Below are 22,153 nucleotides of genomic sequence, written 5' to 3' on the forward strand. Positions count from 1 at the left end.
TAGGGTGAAGTATCCCTTTAAAGAAGGCCACAGCCCAGGTTAAGTTCCCCTTCCGCAGTGGTTCTTAACTAGTTTACTAAAACCCAGCTAATGCAAACAATAAATTCTAATGCATAGTTAGGATAAGATGATCTAGATCCTTGAGCAAAAACAGCTGAAAACACTTTCCATAGACTGTTGATTTTTCAATACTACTGAAAATTCAAACCCAGTGCCTTGCAGAGTTAAACCCTGTAAGATATTGACTGTGTTGTGGGTTCTCTCTGGAGGTCACTCACTGAGACTGATCTTCACCCACCGCTGTGTAATGATCACATTGCCTGGTGTCCAGTTCCTAATCCTTTAATCTCTTGGCCCTCGGTTGTTTCCATTATCAGCTCTTACATAAGTCCTGCTCCAAAAGTCCTGTAGAGGTCTTAAAAAATAAACAATAAAGGGGTAGAATAAAATATTTTCAGAAGATCCATCAGTTTTGTTTAATTTTTAAGGATAATTTCATAAGATTTGACATGATAGTTGAGAAGAACGTGACTTCTCTGTTGATTTTAGCACGTTTATTCTTCATTTTACATTTATTGGTAAATTAGGTGATTTAGAAAATCTGTGTTGGAATTTTCAAGCAGAAAACGTCATTTCACAGAAACCTTCACTCAGATATCAAAATTATGCTTCTGAATCTGACTTAAATTCCATTTGAAATACTATATATTTTGGAATAACACATTACAAATTCACTATACTGATACTGATATATAAAGATACAATAAAAGCAGATTCACTATCACTTCCCTATTATGGGTGTCTCCCATGATTCTCCGCGCTGCACGGTGATGAATATTAATAAAGCTGCGTATCGGTTGACAATGCCCGCCTATTGGCAGACGTTACGCAGGCTCATTAATATTCAGCAGCAGTTCCTCAACGTCACCGCGCAGTCAGTACTCGGTGTCAAAGCACGGAGCGCTTATCGCAGAACGCGTCAGTGAGAATTTTTATATATATGGTGCATTTCTCCGTGGACTTTCTGCACAGCATTCACTTTTTGTGTTATCAGAGTACAGCGGTCTACGAAGAAAACATGTGCAACACAGAGGAGAGGTGAGAATAACACGATCATATTTTATTAATATAGTCGTGCAAGATTTTGCAGCTGATTATTATGATTAATTGACATCTGTTTAGTCTTTTAACATTCCATTAACATATTTAAATATATTGAAAATATATTCAAATACTTAAAATGGATTAAATAAATCGAAATATCTATACAGAATGATTTTTTTTTATTTACTTATATTTTATAAAATATTTGAATATATTCAGACGTTCTATAATATATTTTCTTTCCCCTTAAATAATTATATGATTATATTTTCGATAATATTTCAAATTGAAATCAATTTTATATTTTGTTTGGACATAGAGATGTCATGTGTGTAGCCTATATTATGAATGGGTAAGATTTATTGTGATGTTCTAAAGGATCAGAGTGGCGGATCTAGAAAATTTTGCATGGGGGGGCAAAGGGGTGCCAAGAGGTCTTGGCAGGGTGGCAGGGGTACATGGAATATGAATTGCTTTAAAAAAAAACACAAAAACACGTTTAAACTACAGTAGTTATTGTTTAATCATGCCCTTACACACTACAACGTTTTTTAATTCACAACACACACACCAGTTATGTTTAGACTACTTAATTCTATTGTATTTGTTATTTCCCCAGTTGTAACCTGGTTTCATTGCTGTGATATCTGAGAGGAATTGGATTTAATAGGACTGCTTAGGCTTAGCTAATCAAATGATCGATCTCCTAACTGGCACTGTATTGTGTGTTGTAACGTAACAGCCCAAACTAAAATTGGGTATTTTTATTTAAAGTAATTAATTAATTATTAAAGCGATTTAAGGGAATAAAGAAAAAGAAAGGCTTGTTGTATTAGTGAAATAATTGTAACTATTTGCAACTAATATTTTATTTTTAATTTACATAAATGAATCAAGGAAATTATAGCATATTTTCAATTCAAAAAGGCAAAATTTAATAAATAAATACAAAAGTTGAACTTTTCTATTGTAAAACAGTGAAATATTAAATTATCTACTTACAATTTACCAGGCATTTGTTAACTTATTTAATAATTTTGACATTGATGAGCTAGACCGCTGAACTTTTAGTCTTCCTAACAACAAACAGAGCGTTGCGTAATGTAGTGCATCAGAGCAGCATCAATAATAATATCAAGTGAATCTCTTATCTGCATCTTAAGTTTATTGCCAATAATAATGACAGGTTTGCGAACGTGAACTCGGTGAGCTCGCGCAAAACACATCTTCAGCACAGCGACTCATTTAAAAGCCTCGGATTGGCCGATGTGATCAACAGACATGTCTGTGATTGGCTACAATGGTCAACGTTGCAAAAGCACGTCAAAAGTACCTTTAAAGCAAAGGGAAAAATATAAATAAAAATGTAATATGCACTGTTCATGATTAGTTAATCGCGGCCGCTGTAATCTTATTCACATTTGTTTTTCTGATGAATTGTTTTGCTCTGTGAGAAAGAAAATTTAACAAAATATTCGGGGCTTTACTAAAAACTTTCGGGGCTTAAGCCCCATTAGCCCAGCCCTAGCGCTGCCCCTCAATATTTTATATTAAGCTGTTCTTGTCTTTACTAAAATCAAAATCAGGCTAATCAAAGAGAAGAGTGCTCTTACAAATCACGAGGGAGCGATTTGACCGCTGATTTTGCCTAACGTAATAGACTCGCTGTTTTTGCTGATGCTGAATCGTCTTTAGCATACAATACATTCATTACAAATGTAACTTTAAGTTAAACGTGTGTTTAAACTACACCTGGGGAAACTCACTTCACCTTCAGAGGATCTGTCTGGGGCAGTTCAGTCTCTGGTTGCAGGGCCACCGCACCGAAGCAGACTCGCTGTGTGTATGAGCCAGACTGAGCGAACGCCGCTCTGCACGTTTGAATCAGGGACGTAACTAAGTATTTGAGGGGCAGGGGGGAAGGGCGAATAATACATTTAAAATTAAAAATTAAATTGTTCACTTTTGGTAAATGTATTGGACATAGTGGTGGGATGTTTTTGTAAGTACAGTTTTTGGATCATTAAAGTTAGGGGGGCAGCTGGGGGGGCAAGGCTCTAGAGTGGGGGGGCACCTGCCCCCCCTTGCCCCCCTGTAGATCCGCCCATGCGTGGACGGTCATTATAATAATGCAAATGAGGGGCACGTTGATTGGTTGCAGGAAGGAGGGGGGTTGACACCGCAGGTAACGCTTTAGCATATCATTACAAACTGACATCATGGCGCAAGTTGTGAATGAACGCGACCGGCTTCCCGGCCAGTGTATAAGTATGAGGCGCCGTTTAGGGCTTAAATCAAACTTCATTCACGCACACATATGAAACACGCTTGCATATATACTAAGTACTAGTCACACATACATGTATATGAACTATCTACGCACATAAAGTTACTCATATGAGACGTGAGCACAGCACACACACACAAATATAAGACGTGAGCACACACACACAAACTAGACGGGGCCTCATGTAAGCGTTAGGCAATAAATAAACAATAACCGAATTCATGATGATCTCAGTCATTTGTTTTTTGCAAAGTACGTTAGCAGCCATTCCCCATACCTCGAAGCTAATACTCCCGCCAGAGTTGTGCCTGGACGCGTTCATTGAACGATAATTCATGAACTCGTTCATGTTTTGGACTGAACTGAACGTACCGCATTACTGCCTGATGAACGTTACTGTGAACTCGTTCGTTCTGTTGTCTGTGAACGCCACGCTCTCTCAGTTTAACTTCGTTCAGTAGGATGCCAGATTTCTATAAAGCCTTCCAGGCGAAAACCCACCTAAAACCCACCGTAAACCGGCCTTAATATGTAGCGGAAAAAACACCCAATCTGGCAACGCCAGACTCTCTTGTTCAAACTCGTTCATCAAAATGAACAAATCTTTTTTCGAGTCATTTCGTTCATTTGAGGGGCTTTAAATGTTACTATTAACTGGCAAATTCCCCGAACACATCAACCTACGCAATCTTGATCATATTCTGAATTAAGAAATCATTATAATGCAGTCAAAAGTCCGTTTTTGCAGTCCGTTTACAGGGAACATAAATAATTACTTCACCTCCAGTCTTTCGTTTATTTGTCTAGTGACAGACGCAATAGCATACAATAGCCGCATTAGCAGTTATGCTGTTTGTTACACACAGTAGAGCAATAAAAACACAGTCTTACCGTTTCAATTGCAGGCAATTTTGTTGGAATGGTGCTTTTCCCGAGCTTCGATGCCAACTTCGCCTGATATTGCCCCAAATTTGTGAAGGATTTCGGCGTACAATGTTTAGCACAAACACGTAACGATAAACCAGTGGAAGGGTTGAAGGAACCGCGTCATTAAAAATTAATTTAATCCACTGGTCTCTGATAGCTAGGTCCGTTCTTGGTAGAGAAAACACATTTTCATGTTGATTCTGGCAGTCAACCACAGAGCAACTCACGTGTGCACTACGTTCCAGCGTCTTTCTCGACTGAATATGAGGGGGAGAGGGGAAGGGCGAGCTTCCTGCTGCGGTGTCCATATATGGTATATCCTGCCCCGTCTTGACGTCAAGACGGGGAAGAAATCAAAATCTCGTATTTGAGTGCGCGTGCACGTGGGCTATTTTACAAACCCTGAGGTAAACAAACGCTTCACTTTTAAATATCGGCTTCCCGGCCAGTGTATAATCGTTAGGCAATCATAACATACATTGATTCTTGTGGAAAAGTGAAAATTGTGGGTCATGACTCCTTTAATGTATTCTGAACAAAGAATACAAGGACAGAACATTAGATAAACATTAAGGTATAGTTCCTAGAATGTTCTGTTGTTCAGTTAACATCTCTACAGGTGCTCTGTTTATAGACCCCTTCAAAATTCCAACCTCATTTAATTTTGTTCTCCTTTTTCATTTTATTTTTGTTTTACTTGGAATCCATCCAGACCTGCAACTGTCAAAAGACAAACACTTGTCTGAAGAATGCAGCAGCACTAAATCTCTGACAAAACAGAAACATGTCAAACTTGTTTTCAAAGGTAGCCATTTGCTTGCGGTTTTGTAATCTGAAAAACACAAACCTGGCATATTTCTCCTGGTCAGTGATTGGTCTAAACCACATTCACTGTAGGGCTGCTGGATTATGACAAAAAGCATAACTGTCGATTATTCCCCAGAAATTGTAATTGCCATTATTAATTACAATTATCACAATTTACACTGAATGATGTTCATACCATTGTTTGATGCAACTGCATGCCGTATTTATATAAAAATAAATAAGATGAAAACACTATAACTGAAATATTTTAGCGCTTTTCTATAGGAATAAGCCTCAAATGTCAACTGTACATCAGATTGGTTTCTTCTTTAAATTATGAAATAGAAAAAAATATGAATGGTAATATACTGAAACTAAAATTAAAATAATGGGGAAAACCCTTTAGAAAACGCTTCTTAAGAAAGCAAAGAAAAACATAATTGAACTATATTAATTGGCACTTTAAACGATAATTGTGGAATCCGTAATTGTAATCGCAATTATATATTCAATTAATTGTGCAGCCCTAATTCATTGTGAGTTGAAGGTTGGACTTCACCTTTCGTGTCCCTCTGTAGCCAAATTATAACTGTTCCTGGAAGACTCGCAGTATCCTGTTTTGGTTCTGACTGTTTCCTGGCCCTTCTCCAAACACTCACCACCAGAGCCAGTAATTACTACACTAAAGATTAACCTGAATCCCAGGCTTTAAACAGATCCAAATTAACACCCTGTGCTGGTCCTGGAGGTCAGCTGGAGTCAGGAATGATCTTCATTGATACTGGATCGTTTAAGAGATAGATTATTCCTATCTTGTATTACTATTGTTCATAATTGGCAACCCATGTACACTCTTAAAAACAAATACATTCTGCAGTGATGCTGTAGAAGAAACATTTTGGGTTCCGAAAGAACCTTTCACTGAAAAGTTCTTAAAATAACAGAATGTTGTTTAGTTTTTTGGTGTGAAGAACATTTTGATAACATAAAGAAACTTTTGACCAGCTTTAATGGTTTCATGTTTTTTTGGAAAGCTTTCATGGATGTTAAAGGTGGAACCGGTCATCATGCCCTGATTGTGCACCAGGCATGAATGCTAATTATTTTCCAAGTGTTAAGTTTCACAATTTTTACGAAAGACCCACAGTTTTCATTTCTTTTTTTAAAAAGTAGGCCTGAATCTGTTTTGATCCAGAGCATATACAGTCAGAGACTGTAGTGGGGGAGTGGGGTGCTTGAATGTCAGAGGGTGAAAGTATCGGCTTTCAAAACAAGCTGACATTTCACTCACAGATGCCCACTGCTTCTATATAGAGACCAGGAGAATCAAGACAATCAAGAACATCTCAAAAGTGCATTGAAATATCTGTCATAATAATTCTTTGCCCTTGAATAAAAGTAGTCTGTATCGTAACCAAAAATGAAATTCAGCATCCTTGGTAACAGTGCCACCTGTTTTCATGTGGTCACTATCCAGATTTTGTCACCTGGGTTACATGTTCAGTTGCCAGGGCATAGAAACCACAGCACATCCCTTCTTTCATTTGCTTGCTGGGTAATCAGGCTCATGAGACGTGAAAAAACACTCTAGCTTTGAACAGCCATTACTTTTGTGCCAGCGTGCTGTAACCATGTTATAAATCGCTGTCAGCTGATAATGCCATAAAATATCAATGCTCTGTTTCCTGATCAGCATATTGCCAATAGGTGATCATGAGATATCAAATTCCTTCGTTTGTTTGTTGTAAACAGGGCTGTTTTGAAAAGTAGGAATTTTCTAGACTGCTTTCAATCACAACAAGACATTTTTGCTGACAGTTTGCGGCCTGGCTTCAGATTAGAAGTCAGATCCAAAGATCTCCCAACATGACACGGGAACGTAAATGTCTGTTATTTCCATCTTTAAAAGCCAGTGCTGTAACTCAAGCCCTCTGGGATGTGAAATGTTCTCAGCCAAGCTGCTATATACAGACTTGTTTTCACATCATGTGCTTGTTTGTGAGCTGCGCGAACTGCTTCCCTTCTGTCTAGTGGAAAGCGAAACATCTGTCTCCAAGAACCCAAATATCTCTGCTTACAGCTAGTGTAAAGCTGACATCAGGTCAGTTTATGCTTGGGCTCTGTGACCTGATGTAGTTTGTGCAAAAGCAATAGGCTACTTGTTTTCCATAAAGTCTTAGATGCTGACCTCCTAAAACTCCAAAAAGTGTTATTCCTTAGCTTTTTCAAGCCAACATCAAAGTCTCAAGTGCTGCCATTGTCTGTAATCAGAGAACCGAGTGTTAATGTGAAAACACTGCTGCAGTTAATATTACAAGGTGACACAGTGTCTGATAAGGCATAAGAACAGATATAGATAGAGCAAGCCCATAAAAGTGCCAACGTTTCAGTGAAGCATACAGTCAGACTGTTGTTATGCTGTTGGCAGGATGGCTATTTGTTATCAGCTGGCACCCTCAGGCTTGTGCCAAGCTGCATCATGCACTTGACTCATGATGCAGAGAGAAGGTAGCTTTTAGAACCACATGCCAATTTTTGTTAATGAGCTAAGGGATAATCTAACACAGCTATGAAATGGTCTGTCTCTCTCTGTCTTGTAGTTGTGCTGTGCTGGGCTCGAGGCAGCAGGCTCCAGGGCCTCTGTGGTGCTCCTGATGCCCCTCTCCCACTAACGAAGATCCCGGGTGGGCGAGGGACAGGCAGGGATCTCCCTCATAGTGTACTGCACAAGGTAAGAATAAACATGTTTTTGTACAAACTTCACATTTGAACATAAAAAATTGTATATATATTTAAAAGTTCATTTTTGCATTACTCACCAAAAACCAAAGTGCGGTAGGCTTAGTTCAATCGAACAAAATTTACTAAAAATATACTCAACCTCAGGCCATCCAAGATGTAGGTGAGTTTGTTTCTTAATCAGATTTGGAGAAATGTAACATTGCATCACTTGCTCCCCAATGGATCCTCTGCAGTGAATGGGTGCCGTCAGAATGAGAGTCCAAACTGCTGATAAAAACATCACAGTAATCCACAAGTGATCTAAACATTTCACTTCACAAGATGTTAACTGATGGACTGGAGTGGTGTGAATTACTTGTGGATTACCTTGATGTTTTTATCAGCTGTTTTGACTCTCATTCTGACGGCACCCATTCACTGCAGAGGATACATTGGGAAGCAAGTGATGTAATGCTACATTTCCCCAAATCTGATCCATTAGTGAAGTAAGCATGTGATGTGAAGTAATACACTTAAGATGTAGACCTAGTCATGAATTACACTCTTTTTAACACAATATTTACTACATTTTTGACAACAATATCTCAGCATTTTGGAATATCAGATATATTAGTTAATCAATACTTTACAGTACACAAAATGTGATGCAGCCCATCTCCGTTTACTACTTTACTACCACAGCATGACCTAAATAAACACCCTAAACAGTAAATGAATACTTAAGTCAGTAAGACACTGGGGCAGCAAACCATGCCATTTCCAAAAAACATACACAGACAACTAGCTCAAGGGAGAAGATGGGTGTGACGAGATCTCTAGAGCTTGTTATTTTTCATGTAGCTCTGTGCCATATTTACAGCTAGAGTTTCCATCTGTTCTACATATGTACGGTGTTGGCACTCAGCACTCGAGCTCAGCATACAGCTGACCACGTGTGAGAGACTATAGATGTCAGCACTGTCTGTGTGCAGACATGCGACCGTCTCAAAAAGGTTAAGAGGTTTTGGATCACTCACACCTGTGCAACGAGATATTATGCAAGTGACTGTAGGTTGCTCTTGAGCTCATTTATATTAATTGATTGTGTTTAAATATGCCACTCTGATAATATTTAGAGAAAATCAGTTGAAAAGGTATAGGATAACACTGCGTTCATTACCAAAAATAGTCCAACTACATCACAATGGGATACATGCTGCAATACAGATGTCACAATTCAATACAATGCAGTGTTTCACAATATCATAATTGAATCGATTTGAAGTTAAGAGAGTGACTCTTTAAGCATCTTTATCTCTCTTGCATAGTTTGATTTCATTGTGAACTGCAAGAGTTTACATTTATTTAGAAATTTTATGTGCACCGTAAAAAATATAGCCATTTTTATATTTATAGGATCAAACATGGATGCTTTATGTTGAGAAAAGACAGTATGATAATTACGCAACACAAATGTGTCGATTATGTTTTATTTTTGTAATTTTTGGAGAAACGATAGATACAGTTGATAATTAAAAGAAACTTAACAAATCTGCATTAGGTCCCTTGACTGTAACTTGACTCCTATTACTATTCTGACAACAAGCTTGTGAGTAAACACTACATATGTGTCCTCCAGGACGAAAAGTTGACGGTGACTCAGACGGGGGCGGTAAACGGAGCGCCCCCTGTCCTGCACTTCCAGTACCAGTTGAGTGAGCGACGGTTCTCCTGCTGGGACACAGTTCTGTCGGACGACGCACTCTATCTGGAAATCCCCACCGGAGCTCTTCACAATGGCAGCAGAGAAGGGTACGTTGGGTTAATAATCTGTCATTGTGCTGCTCTATATTGAAGATGACAGCAGAACCATATCTGTCTGTCTCTACATGGTTCAGTTTTAGGGCACAGTAGAAATATGTGTGCTCTGACTAAAGTTGTTCTGGCTTCTACATCTGCATTATTACGTAAGGACATTATGTAAAAGCAGCACTGCGTCACCATCTCTGTCTCTCTCATTATGCTGCAGTTTAACCAGGCTGCTGGAGTTTGCAGAGGAGCAGTTGAAAGTCAGCTATGTGTTCCTGTGGCTTCAAAAAAACAGAGACGATCGATGTAAGAAATGTTTAAAAAGACGTTAAAGAAGTATTTTGACAAATAAAAAGAAAATTCTGTAATCATTGACTCACCCTCATGTTGTACCAAACCGATATGACTTATGGCCTGTTCAAACCACGAAAGATAACACCACACAATGACCTTCTGTTTATTAAAAGCATTAGATCATTAAAGTTATCATCTTGGTGTGAACAGGGATTTAATTTTTTTTGTGCAACACAACCAAAGATATTTTGCAGTTTTTTCCCCTATAATGGAAACAAATGCACTTTATAATGCTTTTTGTAATTTTTGGAGCTTGACAGCCTAATTATGATTGTGCAAAAAAAAAAGTGTTTCAAAGTAGCTTCACAGCAATAAACAGGAAAATAACAGAATCAACAATGCAAACTAAGTTCAACTAAAATATATGTCAAATTTAAATTCTGCTGTAATGCAGCTCTAAAAAACCAATAGTGACATTATTTGGCTCAAGTCAGTTCAGTTCAATAACTATGTAAGGTTCATCATTTATAAAACCAGTTAAATTCAGACAGTGGCAAGGAACCCAAACTCCATCATTGAGAGGATTGATTGAACGGATTGAAATCCCTTGTAAATGCATACATTTTCAACATGAGGGTGAGTAAATGATAATAGAACTTTCATTTGGGTTATATAATCTTTAAACTGGATAATGAATCTTATACCATTCAGTAAATGAGGAACTGTCTTTGTTTCCACTTGTGCAGTGTCCATCATGAAGACCTTCCACTACATGGGTTTTGAAGTGGTAAAACCGGGTCACCCGCTGGTGCCGGCCCGGCCTGATCTTCTCTTTATGGTCTATTCCATGGACAGCAGCAGTTCTGATGAAGAGTGACCATCAAACTCTCAATCACACTTAATGCCCCCCCCCCACCACTATACTTCTGCACAGTGACTTTTAAGAAAGGGGGAGGGGTGAAGCTGGGTGGACTAACACTCTGATTGGTTCAGTTTCCATTATTATCCCACCAATCGGTTCTGATTGGCCGCAGGAGATGGGTTGGTGCTAAAGCAGAAATCCAGCATACCCTCTCTGTTAATTCACACCATATATCAAACTTTTGTGTACACTATGTATAGAACATTCAGAACAGGATACAGATGGCAGACATGGTAATGATACTTTTTACAGAAGGGAATGCATTTGTAACCAACTGTAGACTGTTTCCAGTAGCTGATATTGGTGTTTTTAGTTTATTCTAGATTGGCTGTCTTCTCTGTTCTGGTTTTACTCTTCATTAGAAGTTTCAGGTGAAACTTTTAGTTAATCATTCAATGTGAATGAATAGCTCTCAACTCTTAGTAATGATGACTCGACTCAACAGCAAAGTTAGCTTTTCAAATACTCGTTAGGATTTATGCTATGTTCCATTCAACTAAGAATGTTTGCATTTCCAACTTCCTATATAGAAAAGTGCAATAGAACGCACTTGAAGTTGGACTTCAAACTTGGAAAATTCTATGAAAACTATAATTTTGAGACGCAGGAACTGGGGAGATGTGCAGTTAATACTAAACATTTACTTTTAAGCTAATAAAAGTTTCCTCATTATATAAAATGTTGCAGTAACATGTGTAAAACACAGTAAACACATCTACACATACCATTACGCTTTATTCTTGCCATTCAATGATATCAAGTATGAAAAATATCTCTCAATATTGGATAGAACGCAGCATTCTTGCGCAAGTTCATCAAAAAAGTGCATCATTCCAGACCCCAACAAAGCACTTGAGTGTAAGTTTAGTTGATTTTTTTTCTGAGTCTGGTTGTGGTGTTTACTTTTCACAAATTCTTTGAATAGAAGTTGTTTAATCAGGCCTGTTGCTTGTATTCTATAAAACAAATCCAGACCTGAAAACTTTTAGATGCATGAACATGTTTGTGATGAAATCATTCTAAGTCCTAATTTTTATTTAGGGAAATGCATAGACCACCAGTGGTCTTCTACATGATTCTTACCATAGTCCATCACACCTTTTGTCTTCGCCATCCCAAACAAAACCAACAGGAAGCGTGAGAGCAAACCAACCCCACCCTCTGTCCCTCAGGGGCTTTAGCACTTTAGGAAAACACAAGCAATTCAGCCCACGGTGCATCACATATCCATTACAGAGAGATGTACTTTAAGCCATCAAGATGTTTTGCGGTGTTTAGTGAACTTGACATACTTGCCAAAGATAATGGTCTCCATTCAAAGAGAATGCCTCAAGTCTCATTCAGAGAAGACTGGTGAACCCAAAGTAGCAGCACCTTCAGATAGCAGACTCGGTCCTGGCGCAGTCAGGTAAAACATGCGGAAACATTCCCTGAAACGGAAGCCTTTGTTTCTTTGATTCTCGGCCCTCTCCGTGGAAATTAGGTGCAATGAATTCAGTCCTGTATACTTCTCAGCAGGGTGGCCTTTAGGTTTTGCATGTGTAAATAGATCTTAGAAGCTTTTAGAGAATGTTTTTTGTTCATCCACTTAAATTTTATTTTTATCTTTTTGATTTATTTTGTCTATATGATTGAATTGTAGGGTAGACTTTTGAGTAAATCCATATAATGACAATCTACACATGTATACCTTTTTCCTTATTTTCAATTAAAACACATTACAAAACAAAACTTCATTACTTGTTTTTTTTCAGATTCTGATCACTATCAGAAATTAGCTGAAAAGAGAAATAAAATGAAGCTATGAATGTTGAATTATGTGCAAACAAAAATGCAAATGCAAACTCTCTTTTGGGTCTTCTATGGAAAAATGGCACCATTCATAGCTCTCAAATGACATTCACATTAAAAACAGAAAATGCTCTTGTTTAAAGCCAATCAATGACAATCTATTGAATATATTTATCATAATTAAGATTTAGCTGCTTATAAATTGTACACATTTTGTGTACTATTAATAAGAAATAGACATAAACATTGACCAGAAAATACCACTCCTTTAGCATGTAGCTGTAAGGCTTCTAAAAATCAAACTACATTTCCCATCATTCTCTGCGGCAAACCAAAACACTTAGAGTATAAATAACACCCATGCATGGCAAAATTAATCACATTCATTGTAAAAATGCTCATGAAGTAACTGTAGGCTATTCCATATTAAACTATTATAATTGATTGCTTAATGACAGTGTTGGCACCTCAAAACAACACAAATAGACTGAAACTAAAACTCTAAATATTTGCTTATTTCTAAAACTCGTTTGAATTGGTTCTTTAGACAAGACTTCATGATGTCTTTAAATACTATGTGAAACCAATTTCTTGACTTGAGTTTCTTGTCTGACTCCCGTTGACAGACTGAACTGAAGAACTTCTGTCACTGTGTGAACAAGCCTGCAGGCCATATGCACTCAATGATCCGTGCTGGGTTATGTCACAGTAATTTCGTCCATTAAAATGACCCACATTCTCTCAATTGGGAACACGTTAACGTTTCTGTGCTGCCGGGTTACTGCTCGAGCTCATCGTTGTGTTCAGGTCTGATCTCTGGAGACCGTAATCCTTTCGGGCGCTTATGCAACACGTGCCGAATTTTCCCGCGCTTCCTAGAAAGCCGATAAAATAGGTCAGGAGTCAGTCAGAGATCTGGTTAATCCCTCACAAAAGACACACCTTTTAAATTAAGAGTCTTTACTCCTATATATCACACAAAATATTTTTCTTGGAAGTATTTGAGCATCTTGCGACAACATAGCCCAAGTTATTTCTATAGCGCTTTATACAAAATAGTATAGTAACCACTTTTTTACTAAATGTTAAATTCAGTATGGTTTCTGACCTTAATTATGGTGCTATGGAGTGCTCCAAAATTTATTGGTGAACAGGTGCAATGACTTTGGTTTTAAAAAAAAAACACAATGGACCAACACTAGCAGATGACATTGCACCCCAAATCATCACAGACTGTGGAAGCTTAACACTGGACTTCAAGCAGCTTGGGCTATAAGCTTCTCCACCCCAGACTCTAGGACCTTGGTTTCCAAATGAAATACAAAACTTGCTCTCATCTGAAAAGAGGACTTTGGACCACTGGGCAATAGTCCAGTTCTTCTCCTTAGCCCAGGTAAGATGCCTCTGACATTGTCTGTGGTTCAGGAGTGGCTTAACAAAAGGAATATGACAACTGTAGCCAAATTTCTTGACACATCTGTATGACTTTACTCCAGCCTCAGTCCGTTCCTTGTCAAGTTCACTCAAATTCTTGAATTGATTTTGATTGACAATCCTCATAAGGCTGCGGTTCTCTTGGTTGGTTGTGCATCTTTTTCTTCCAAACTTTTTCCTTCCACTCAACTTTCTATTAACATGCTTGGATACAGCCCTCTGTGAACAGTCAGCTTTTTTGGCAATGAATGTTTTTGCTCCTTGTGAAGGGTGTCAATGATTGTATTCTGGACAACTATCATCCCCATGATTGTGTGAACCAAACTGAGAGAAAATTTCTAGGCTCAGGAAACCTTTGCAGGTGTTTTAAGTTGATTAGCTGATTGGCATGTCACCATATTCTAATTTGTTGAGATAGGGAACTGGTGGGTTTTTGTTAAATGTGAGCCAAAATCATCACAATTAAAAGATCCAAAAAATTAAGTCTGTGTGCATGGAATTTATTTAATACACAAGTTTCACAATATGAGTTGAATTACTGAAATAAATGAACTTTTTTAATTTAACTAATTTATTGAGATGCACCTGTACAGCTGCGAGATGTACGTATTTGTGTTTGCTCATCTGTTATATCTGCTCAAATACATGTTTAGAAAATGTCTTAAGATTTAGAATGCAGTGTTGGGAAAAATTACTTTTAAAAGTAATGCATTACAATATTGCGTTACTCCCTAAAAAAGTAACTAATTACACTACTTAGTTACTTTTTATGGAAAGTAATGCATTGTTACTTTTTATATATGAGCAGGGCTTGGTTGTTTTTAATAGAAGTTCTATTTATAGCAAATGTAAAAGCCTTTTCACATAAATATTTGTAATGAATAAACCTCAGGCTGAAGAAAAAGTAAATTCACATCTGTACAGTAGATGAAGGTTCAACACTCTTCAGCAATAAAAAACTAAAAAAAACTAAAGCACAATTGTTAGTTTATCTAAAGTCATTTTTTCTTATTATGGTTGCACTGGATCATCAAAGACATTAGTTAATAAAATGGGATTAGATACATTTGTGGTATTTAACATATTTAATTATTGCAGGTTTGCGTCATATTCTGAGTTTGCATTTCATTGTTTTGATTCATTTTGATGAATATTAAATCTGTTGTTTTTTTGCGAGTGGGATGAAGTAATGCAGATTCACATTTACTCTAGAACTACATCATGTTCACACAATGCACACAACGCCTCTGTACTTCCGAATTCTCCCGATATGGGGACAGGAGACTTGTCAGTCAATAAATGGAAAAGCCAAGTAACTGGTGTTTACTTTTTAGAAAAAGTAACTCAGATATTTTCTTGTAAATTAAAAAGTAATGCGTTACTTTACTAGTTTCTTGAAAAAAGTAATCTTTAACAGACATCTTGCAGATGTACGAGTGCTATCTGGCCTAGTCTGTATCTATGATTTTATGGTTACTATAGTATTTTTTTTTGAAAAGGTTAATGCAGAAAATCAATCTCAGCCCACACCAGCCTGAAAACCCTTTGTTTACACAACACTCACATTAAGAGGCAGAAATTTCCAGATGAATGATTTAACATTTTAGCTATTATTCAACATCTAACCACCAGCTGTGGACATTAAGTGAGGAACCTTCTAGATTTTCCTCACTCAGAATGTGTATTCAATTACAAGAAACAAAACTACTAGACATGTTTATCTTTTCGTTTTGTGTTTAATAAAGAAAACGACAGATCGACAGACAGAGCAATATGAATCTCTCTTTGAATCCCAGCGGGCGTTTGCATTTTAATAGAAAACAAGTGCAAATGTTTTATTTGTCTTTCTCTTTCTGTTCTTTCTCTTTCTTGTCTTTCTCGGTTTTTGCCTCTTCTGCTTCGTGTTTCTTGATGAGCTCTTCCACTTCCTTCTGCTTGAGGACTTTGATTCTGGTCTTGCCGTTCTCTCGTGTCAGTGTGGCAATCTCCACTACGAAAGTGGACAGGAAAAGGGAACACAATCAGATGTCGTCAATAAAGTTTAAAGACTGTTCGTGCTGAATCTACTGAAACATCATCATCTTCAGCATCTGTGAACAAGTATGCAACATCTTTCTGCATGTAAGAGTTTTAAGGTGAAGAAAATAAAAAAGATGCTTGTAAAAAAAAGTAAGTATATATAAAAATAATATAATCAAACTTAAAAAATTCAACATTTTCAACAAATAATTGTGATTTCATGTCAAATGTTATTTTATTTGTTGTAACTTAAAAAAAGGGTTGCAATCGAGACCTAAAACCCATTCAATTTACTGAATGTCTGTTGTTTGTTGTTGCATGACTGCAGTGTGTGTGTCATTGCAATTCAGCACATGATCAGCTGCATTAAGTTAAGAGCACAGATGGATTGTGGGTCTGTATATGGTGTCATGATCATTCATAATGCAAAAGTCTGCTCTCTGGCAGACTGCCCTGATCGATCAGCCTCAGCTGCATGCTAAAACATTTATTCCATCTCCGTCTAGCCAAACACACACCTTTCTCTGCTGAGAGCTTGCTGACGTCCATGGTCTTGTTCAGCACTTTGACAGCCAGAGCGAGGGCAGACGACAGAGTCATCTCTCCCTCTTTGTAGTCCTGCTTCAGCATTGACACAGCAGCCTAAAACACACAAAAACGCACTTTTAAGTTTCTGAACTGAGGTGTTTTGATATCTTTTTTTTGTTGTTGTCAGAGAATAGATCAGAAGTCTCGAATTAAGAACAGGTTTCTTGTCGCCATCTATTGGCCGAATCATGATATTATTACAGTGCACTAGTAGACGGACATAGTGATTGGTCGTCATACTTTTTTTTTTTTTAAACACTTAACTTTAAAAGAAAAAACCTGAATTCCAACATGTAACCTCAGAGTTTACAAACAAAAAGTAATTTATGACAATCTACATGCTTAGTGATAAAAAGCAGTATAACGTAACATGTAAGATGCTTTGTGAGGACATCTGGGAACACTTTGATGTAATAACTCTTGAATATTCTGTGCTGATTTTTGAGTGAAAAATCTGATAGATTTTAAATCGTACTATCAATCAATAAAACAATCGCAATTTTTTTCTGAAAATAATCGCAATTATTTGCAATAATTTCACAATCAATCTTCAAATTAATGCAGAAACAGCAAAGACAGTATATTTTAAATATTTCTTTAAATGGCATCTTTTTTTAGGACTGAAAGTGAGTAACACTAATATCGATGTCTCTATGAAATATTAACATTATATAAACATTACAGTAATTGAGAGCTATCAATTTTACCTTTATTAGATTCAAAAAATAACAACCACTTCTAATTTCAGTGAACTTAGACAATTATAATAAATGTCATATTTAGCTTCACGTGCCCTTCAGCAAGTAGGAAATATACAGAAATTGAATAAACTTATCAAACACTATTTCAAAGAAAAGCATTTATTTGAAATAGGAATCTTTTTTTAACATCATCATGTCTTTACTGTCACTTTTGATCAACATAACCCATCCTAAAAGTATTCATTTATTCCAAAATAAAAAAGGCAGACTCCATATCAGCCTAGTAACTACTATTTTTCTAACTGATTTATTTAAACCAAATGATTATTATGAACAGATTTGGTTCAAATGAACAAGTCCAAAATTAATTGTACTTTCTAGCACTAGTTGGACAGTTGACAATGAAGCGTTCAGAATGTGAATGTTGGTTTCACTCACTGCGCTGTTGTTGCCGATGCACGTGGCTTTCCATCCTCCATAGTTTCCACTGGGGTCACTCTGATAGAGCTGGAAGCCGTAGTGTTTGTCCCATCCCATATACAGCAGAGACACACCGAAGGGCCTTTTACCTGGCAAAACACACATTCTGTTAATATTCCACAGCCCAAAACTTCAAGATCGTATTAGAAATAGATTCAAATGTAATGTTGTACCTCCAAACTGTGTGTAAGCCTGTTTGATGTCACACAAGGCAGTAACCAGCTGCTCACAGGGAATGGGCTCCTGATACTGCAGCAGGTACCTGCACACACACCATCACACACTACATCACTTCTGAGACTCTCAAACCAATGCAACCTTTAGCAGGAGTCAAAGTGATGCTTCACTCACCTCTGTGCGATGAGCCTCAGCTCGTTTGTGAGGACGTTGGCATCTGACGTTATTCCCGCTACACTGCATGCCATGTCTCTGTGTAACAGAATCACCACACACCAGTGCTGTTATTAGAAACTATAACTAAACTATTATAAATCATTTTCAGTAAATGCAAAAAAAAAAAAACTGACACTATAGAATAAAATACAGTTAGATAAATGCAACTCCTTCCATTATCAAAACTAAATAATATTGTTATCTTAAAAAAAAGACCAAAATGCACATAAGAAATTGTCACATCTGCTATTTTTTTTATTTTATTAAAAAAACTGGAAATATAAAAATTGAAGCTAATTTAATAGATTTCTCAAAAACATAATTACATGAAATATTAATTAAAATATAAACATTAATACAATTCCTTCTAAACTGAACGAAATCAATGCCATTAAAATAATAATAGAGTGCTAAAACAAACTAAAATTTAAATAGAAAGCTAATTTAATAGATTACTCAAAAACAGATATTGTATTAAACATTAATTCTAAATATTAATTAAAATGTAAACATTAATGCAATTCCTTCTAAACTAAACAAAATCAATGCCATTTTAAAAAATATGTAATAAAATAAAGTACTAAAACAAACTAAAATTTAAATAAAAGCTATTTTAATAGAGATATCTCAAAAACAGAAGTTTATTAAATTAAGCTGTGTATTGCCAAGAATCTGGCGATGCGATACGTATCACGATACATGGGTTGCGATATGGTACGTTGCGATACACTGCAATACTGTAAGCAAGGCGATATGATTTTTTATTTTAGGAATAGTATATACTGTAATGAAAGCTGTCATTAAAAACACACTACTATATGCAAACCTTAGCAATAAATACATAAATAAAAATAGTTTAACCAGAACACGGTGAGATCTGCATTTGCAATAATCTGTCTCTGTAACATTTAACATTATTGAACCACTTTTTGTGCAGTATGAGTAAAGGGGGATAAATTAAAGTGCTTGCAGGATCCTTTAGTTAAATGTATAATACGTATAGAATGTATTTTTATAAACAGGACCACACATATATATGTATATGTATATATGTATATTAGAATCTGCTTTAAAGGTTCACAGTTTTAGTGTACAATTGTGTCACAAAATTAATACAGATATTGAACCTTTCCACTTGTATTTGACAGGTTTTTACATTTAGTCATGTAGCAGATGCTTTTATCCAAAGCGACTTAGAAATGAGGACAATGGAAGCAATCAAAAACAACAAAAGAGCAATGATATATAATTGATAACAAGTCTTAGTCAATTTTAACGCAGTACACATAGCAAGGTCTTTTAAATAATAGAATAAATAAAAAGAAAACAGATAGAATAGAAAAAGAACAGCGAGCCAGTGTTAAGAGTTTTTTATTTAAGAATAGAATTAGAATAGTGAGTGTTAAAGTTAGAGGGTCAAATAAAGATGGAAGAGACGTGTTTTAAGCCAATTCTTGAAGATGGCTAAAGGCGGGCGTACACGGTGCGAATTCAGATGGTCGGAAGATCATACATGTTATTTTTTAGCAATAGGAAACCTGGGACATTTGGTCACCCGGTGTGTGTGTGTGTGTTTTTGTAGGTTTATAAATATCTGAAATAGGTATTACAATGTAAACATGGTTTGTGAGGACAATTCCTGTGCCTTCGTAAACCAAATGGCTTTAAAAAATACTATACGGTGTTTAATAGAAAATTTAAACATGCATTTTTCATAATGGATAGAGGTAGTGTATGGGGATATACAGTATAGAATACCGTTACGTCTATGGAGAGTCCCTGTAAACTACATAATGCGTGTGTGAGAGAGAGAGAGCGAGAGAGAGAGAGAACTAAAAAGCATGGTACACGTTGCTAGAAACATCATACAGTGCTCGCTGTTCCTGTCAGACTTCAGCGAGTTTATCTTCCTGGTCAATAGTCCACATTCGCCGTGGCGCTGCCCTGTTCGTGTTTCTTCTTCTGTGGTTTTCCTAGTTCGTGATTGGTCAACTTCAGATAAATCAACAAATCGGCTCGTTCAACCGCACACATGTCACAAATTCAAACCGATAGCTCACGAACTTTTTAGACATGTTTAAAAATGATTTTTTTTACAATTATGAATATTAACGTAAATTTGTTTTATATTGAATATCAGTACAATTCCTTCCATATATTAGAACTTCAACTCTTGGGAAACCTTAAAATCCATAATTGTCAAATCCTGATTTTAAGGCCACAAAATATTTGAACCCAAACTTATTGAATTCCATGGCAAACACTCACTCGTTGAGTTTGTAAATCTTCTCAGAGAAGAAAACCTCGTCCAGAAGCTTGTGGATGTTCCTCCTCTCTGCCGCCAGCAGCACGCCGTCATTGGCCAGGATGCCCAGACAGGTGCCGGCGTGACCGATGGCCTCCATGGCATATTCTACCTGATACAGACGGCCTGCCAACACACACACACACACACACACAGAGAGAGAGAGAGAAAGAGAGAGAGAGTATATTTACAAATGACCAGGACCAACATTTACATTAATGCCACACAATAAAAATAATAAAAGCTCTCACCCTCTGGTGAGAAAATTGTCGTTCTCGAGTCATATCTCCGAGACTGTTAAATAAAACAAAATCAAATTGATTCACGATTAATTGTGATATTAATTTATTGTGAAGCATATTAACTGCATTAAAAATTAAGAAAATCCACTAATAATGCAACACTTACCATTATGCCTTTAAATAAAACGAAACCTGCAAACAAGAGAAAAAAAATGCTTAATTGACCATTAACAAATTGCACATACATTATTATTAACAATTATAATATTTAATAATGTGTTGATTTGTGCTGCTGCCCGAAAAATACGAACTTAAACACTCAATGAGTAACACAATTAAACCGAAAACACGTCTAAAAACACATCTAACCTACCTAAAAATTTATATACTAAGAGACTGAAGCATAAATGTGAATTTTAAAGCTGCTTTCGGTTTCTCCTGTATGGACGGTTTAGCTTTAGCATTAGCACATGCATCACAGCATGAAGCAGCAACTTTTCATTTCATTTAAATGTATTCTGCGCTTAATTCAATTCACATTAGTTCAGCTTTTCGCACAAGCACAGAAAGCTGTATTTTGTGATGGGCATCTTATATAGTGTGTAAAATATAGTAAAGTATTATTATGTTCATACCTAAAGACTTAGCTCGCGCTGTCTATTCACTGTTGTAGCTCCGCTAAAGAATCTCACTGCAGCGAGAAGCGCATCCACTCTGGATTCACTTCCGCGGTCTGTCACATGTGTCACGTGAAGCTCTGTGATTGGTTCTCTTTCTTTAGCGGTAGCGCTTGCATGCAGTTCAGCTTTTTTGTTTATTAACGTCAACTTAAAACTATTACTTGTAACAAGCACTAATTGCTCTACATTTGCACCAGTGTCCAGAAATCTGTAAATGTATTTTATATATATAGAATTATTAAATAAAACAGAAAAATTATCAATTAAGTAATGATATAATCTATGCCTATAGCAAATCAGAATCCATTTAAATGCGTTTACAAATTATGAACATCAGTTTTTTCAAAGACTATGCACTGATGCGTTTCACTAACAAAAACACACACACAAAAAAAGTGGTTCATAAGAATCCTGTATTTGGGAAATCAGACCACAGTGTACGTTTTTGATTCACTAAAAAGAACTGGTTCACAAAAGCCATTTTTTTCTGAATCAGATTACCCTCTGCTTCCAGGTATTTTGTGCTGAATAGAGTGGGTGAGCTAGACTGAAAATTCTAGCATATATCCTACAGAAATTAATTTAGTTTTACAGCGCCCCCAGTGTAAGGGAGGCTACATTATTATACACTTTATAATAATGTACAAAC

The 22,153-nt window shown here is 36.6% G+C and overlaps 2 protein-coding genes across 2 annotated transcripts; one reads left to right on the plus strand and one right to left on the minus strand.

Moving 5' to 3' along the window:
• The first annotated feature begins 933 nt into the window (after window positions 1-933).
• On the plus strand, window positions 934-10,863 carry LOC132133017 (ornithine decarboxylase antizyme 2-like). The gene is given in 6 exon segments (XM_059545671.1): window positions 934-1,098; window positions 7,726-7,777; window positions 7,779-7,856; window positions 9,486-9,658; window positions 9,876-9,961; window positions 10,696-10,863. Coding segments are annotated over 6 exon segments (618 nt in total). The 5' UTR covers window positions 934-1,000; the 3' UTR covers window positions 10,827-10,863.
• A 4,949-nt stretch (window positions 10,864-15,812) lies between these two features.
• Window positions 15,813-21,561, minus strand: LOC132133057 (proteasome subunit alpha type-4-like). The gene is made up of 9 exons (XM_059545751.1): window positions 21,460-21,561; window positions 20,991-21,016; window positions 20,834-20,876; window positions 20,546-20,708; window positions 18,236-18,313; window positions 18,058-18,146; window positions 17,843-17,973; window positions 16,634-16,757; window positions 15,813-16,086 (listed from the first exon to the last, which is right to left on the minus strand). The coding sequence occupies exons 2-9, from the start codon at window positions 20,991-20,993 to the stop codon at window positions 15,932-15,934; spliced, it is 786 nt and encodes a 261-aa protein (XP_059401734.1). The 5' UTR covers window positions 20,994-21,016; window positions 21,460-21,561; the 3' UTR covers window positions 15,813-15,931.
• Between the last annotated feature and the right edge of the window lie 592 nt (window positions 21,562-22,153).

Source organism: Carassius carassius, chromosome 50 (genome assembly GCF_963082965.1).
Source record: "Carassius carassius chromosome 50, fCarCar2.1, whole genome shotgun sequence".
Classification (NCBI taxonomy): Eukaryota; Metazoa; Chordata; class Actinopteri; order Cypriniformes; family Cyprinidae; genus Carassius; species Carassius carassius.

Coding starts and splice junctions, on each gene's coding strand:
- LOC132133057 (XM_059545751.1), bottom strand. Junction 18,314..20,545: donor AAGATTTACAAACTCAACGA/GTGAGTGTTTGC, acceptor TCTGTTACACAG/AGACATGGCATGCAGTGTAG. Junction 18,147..18,235: donor CTGAGGCTCATCGCACAGAG/GTGAGTGAAGCA, acceptor GTGTGTGTGCAG/GTACCTGCTGCAGTATCAGG.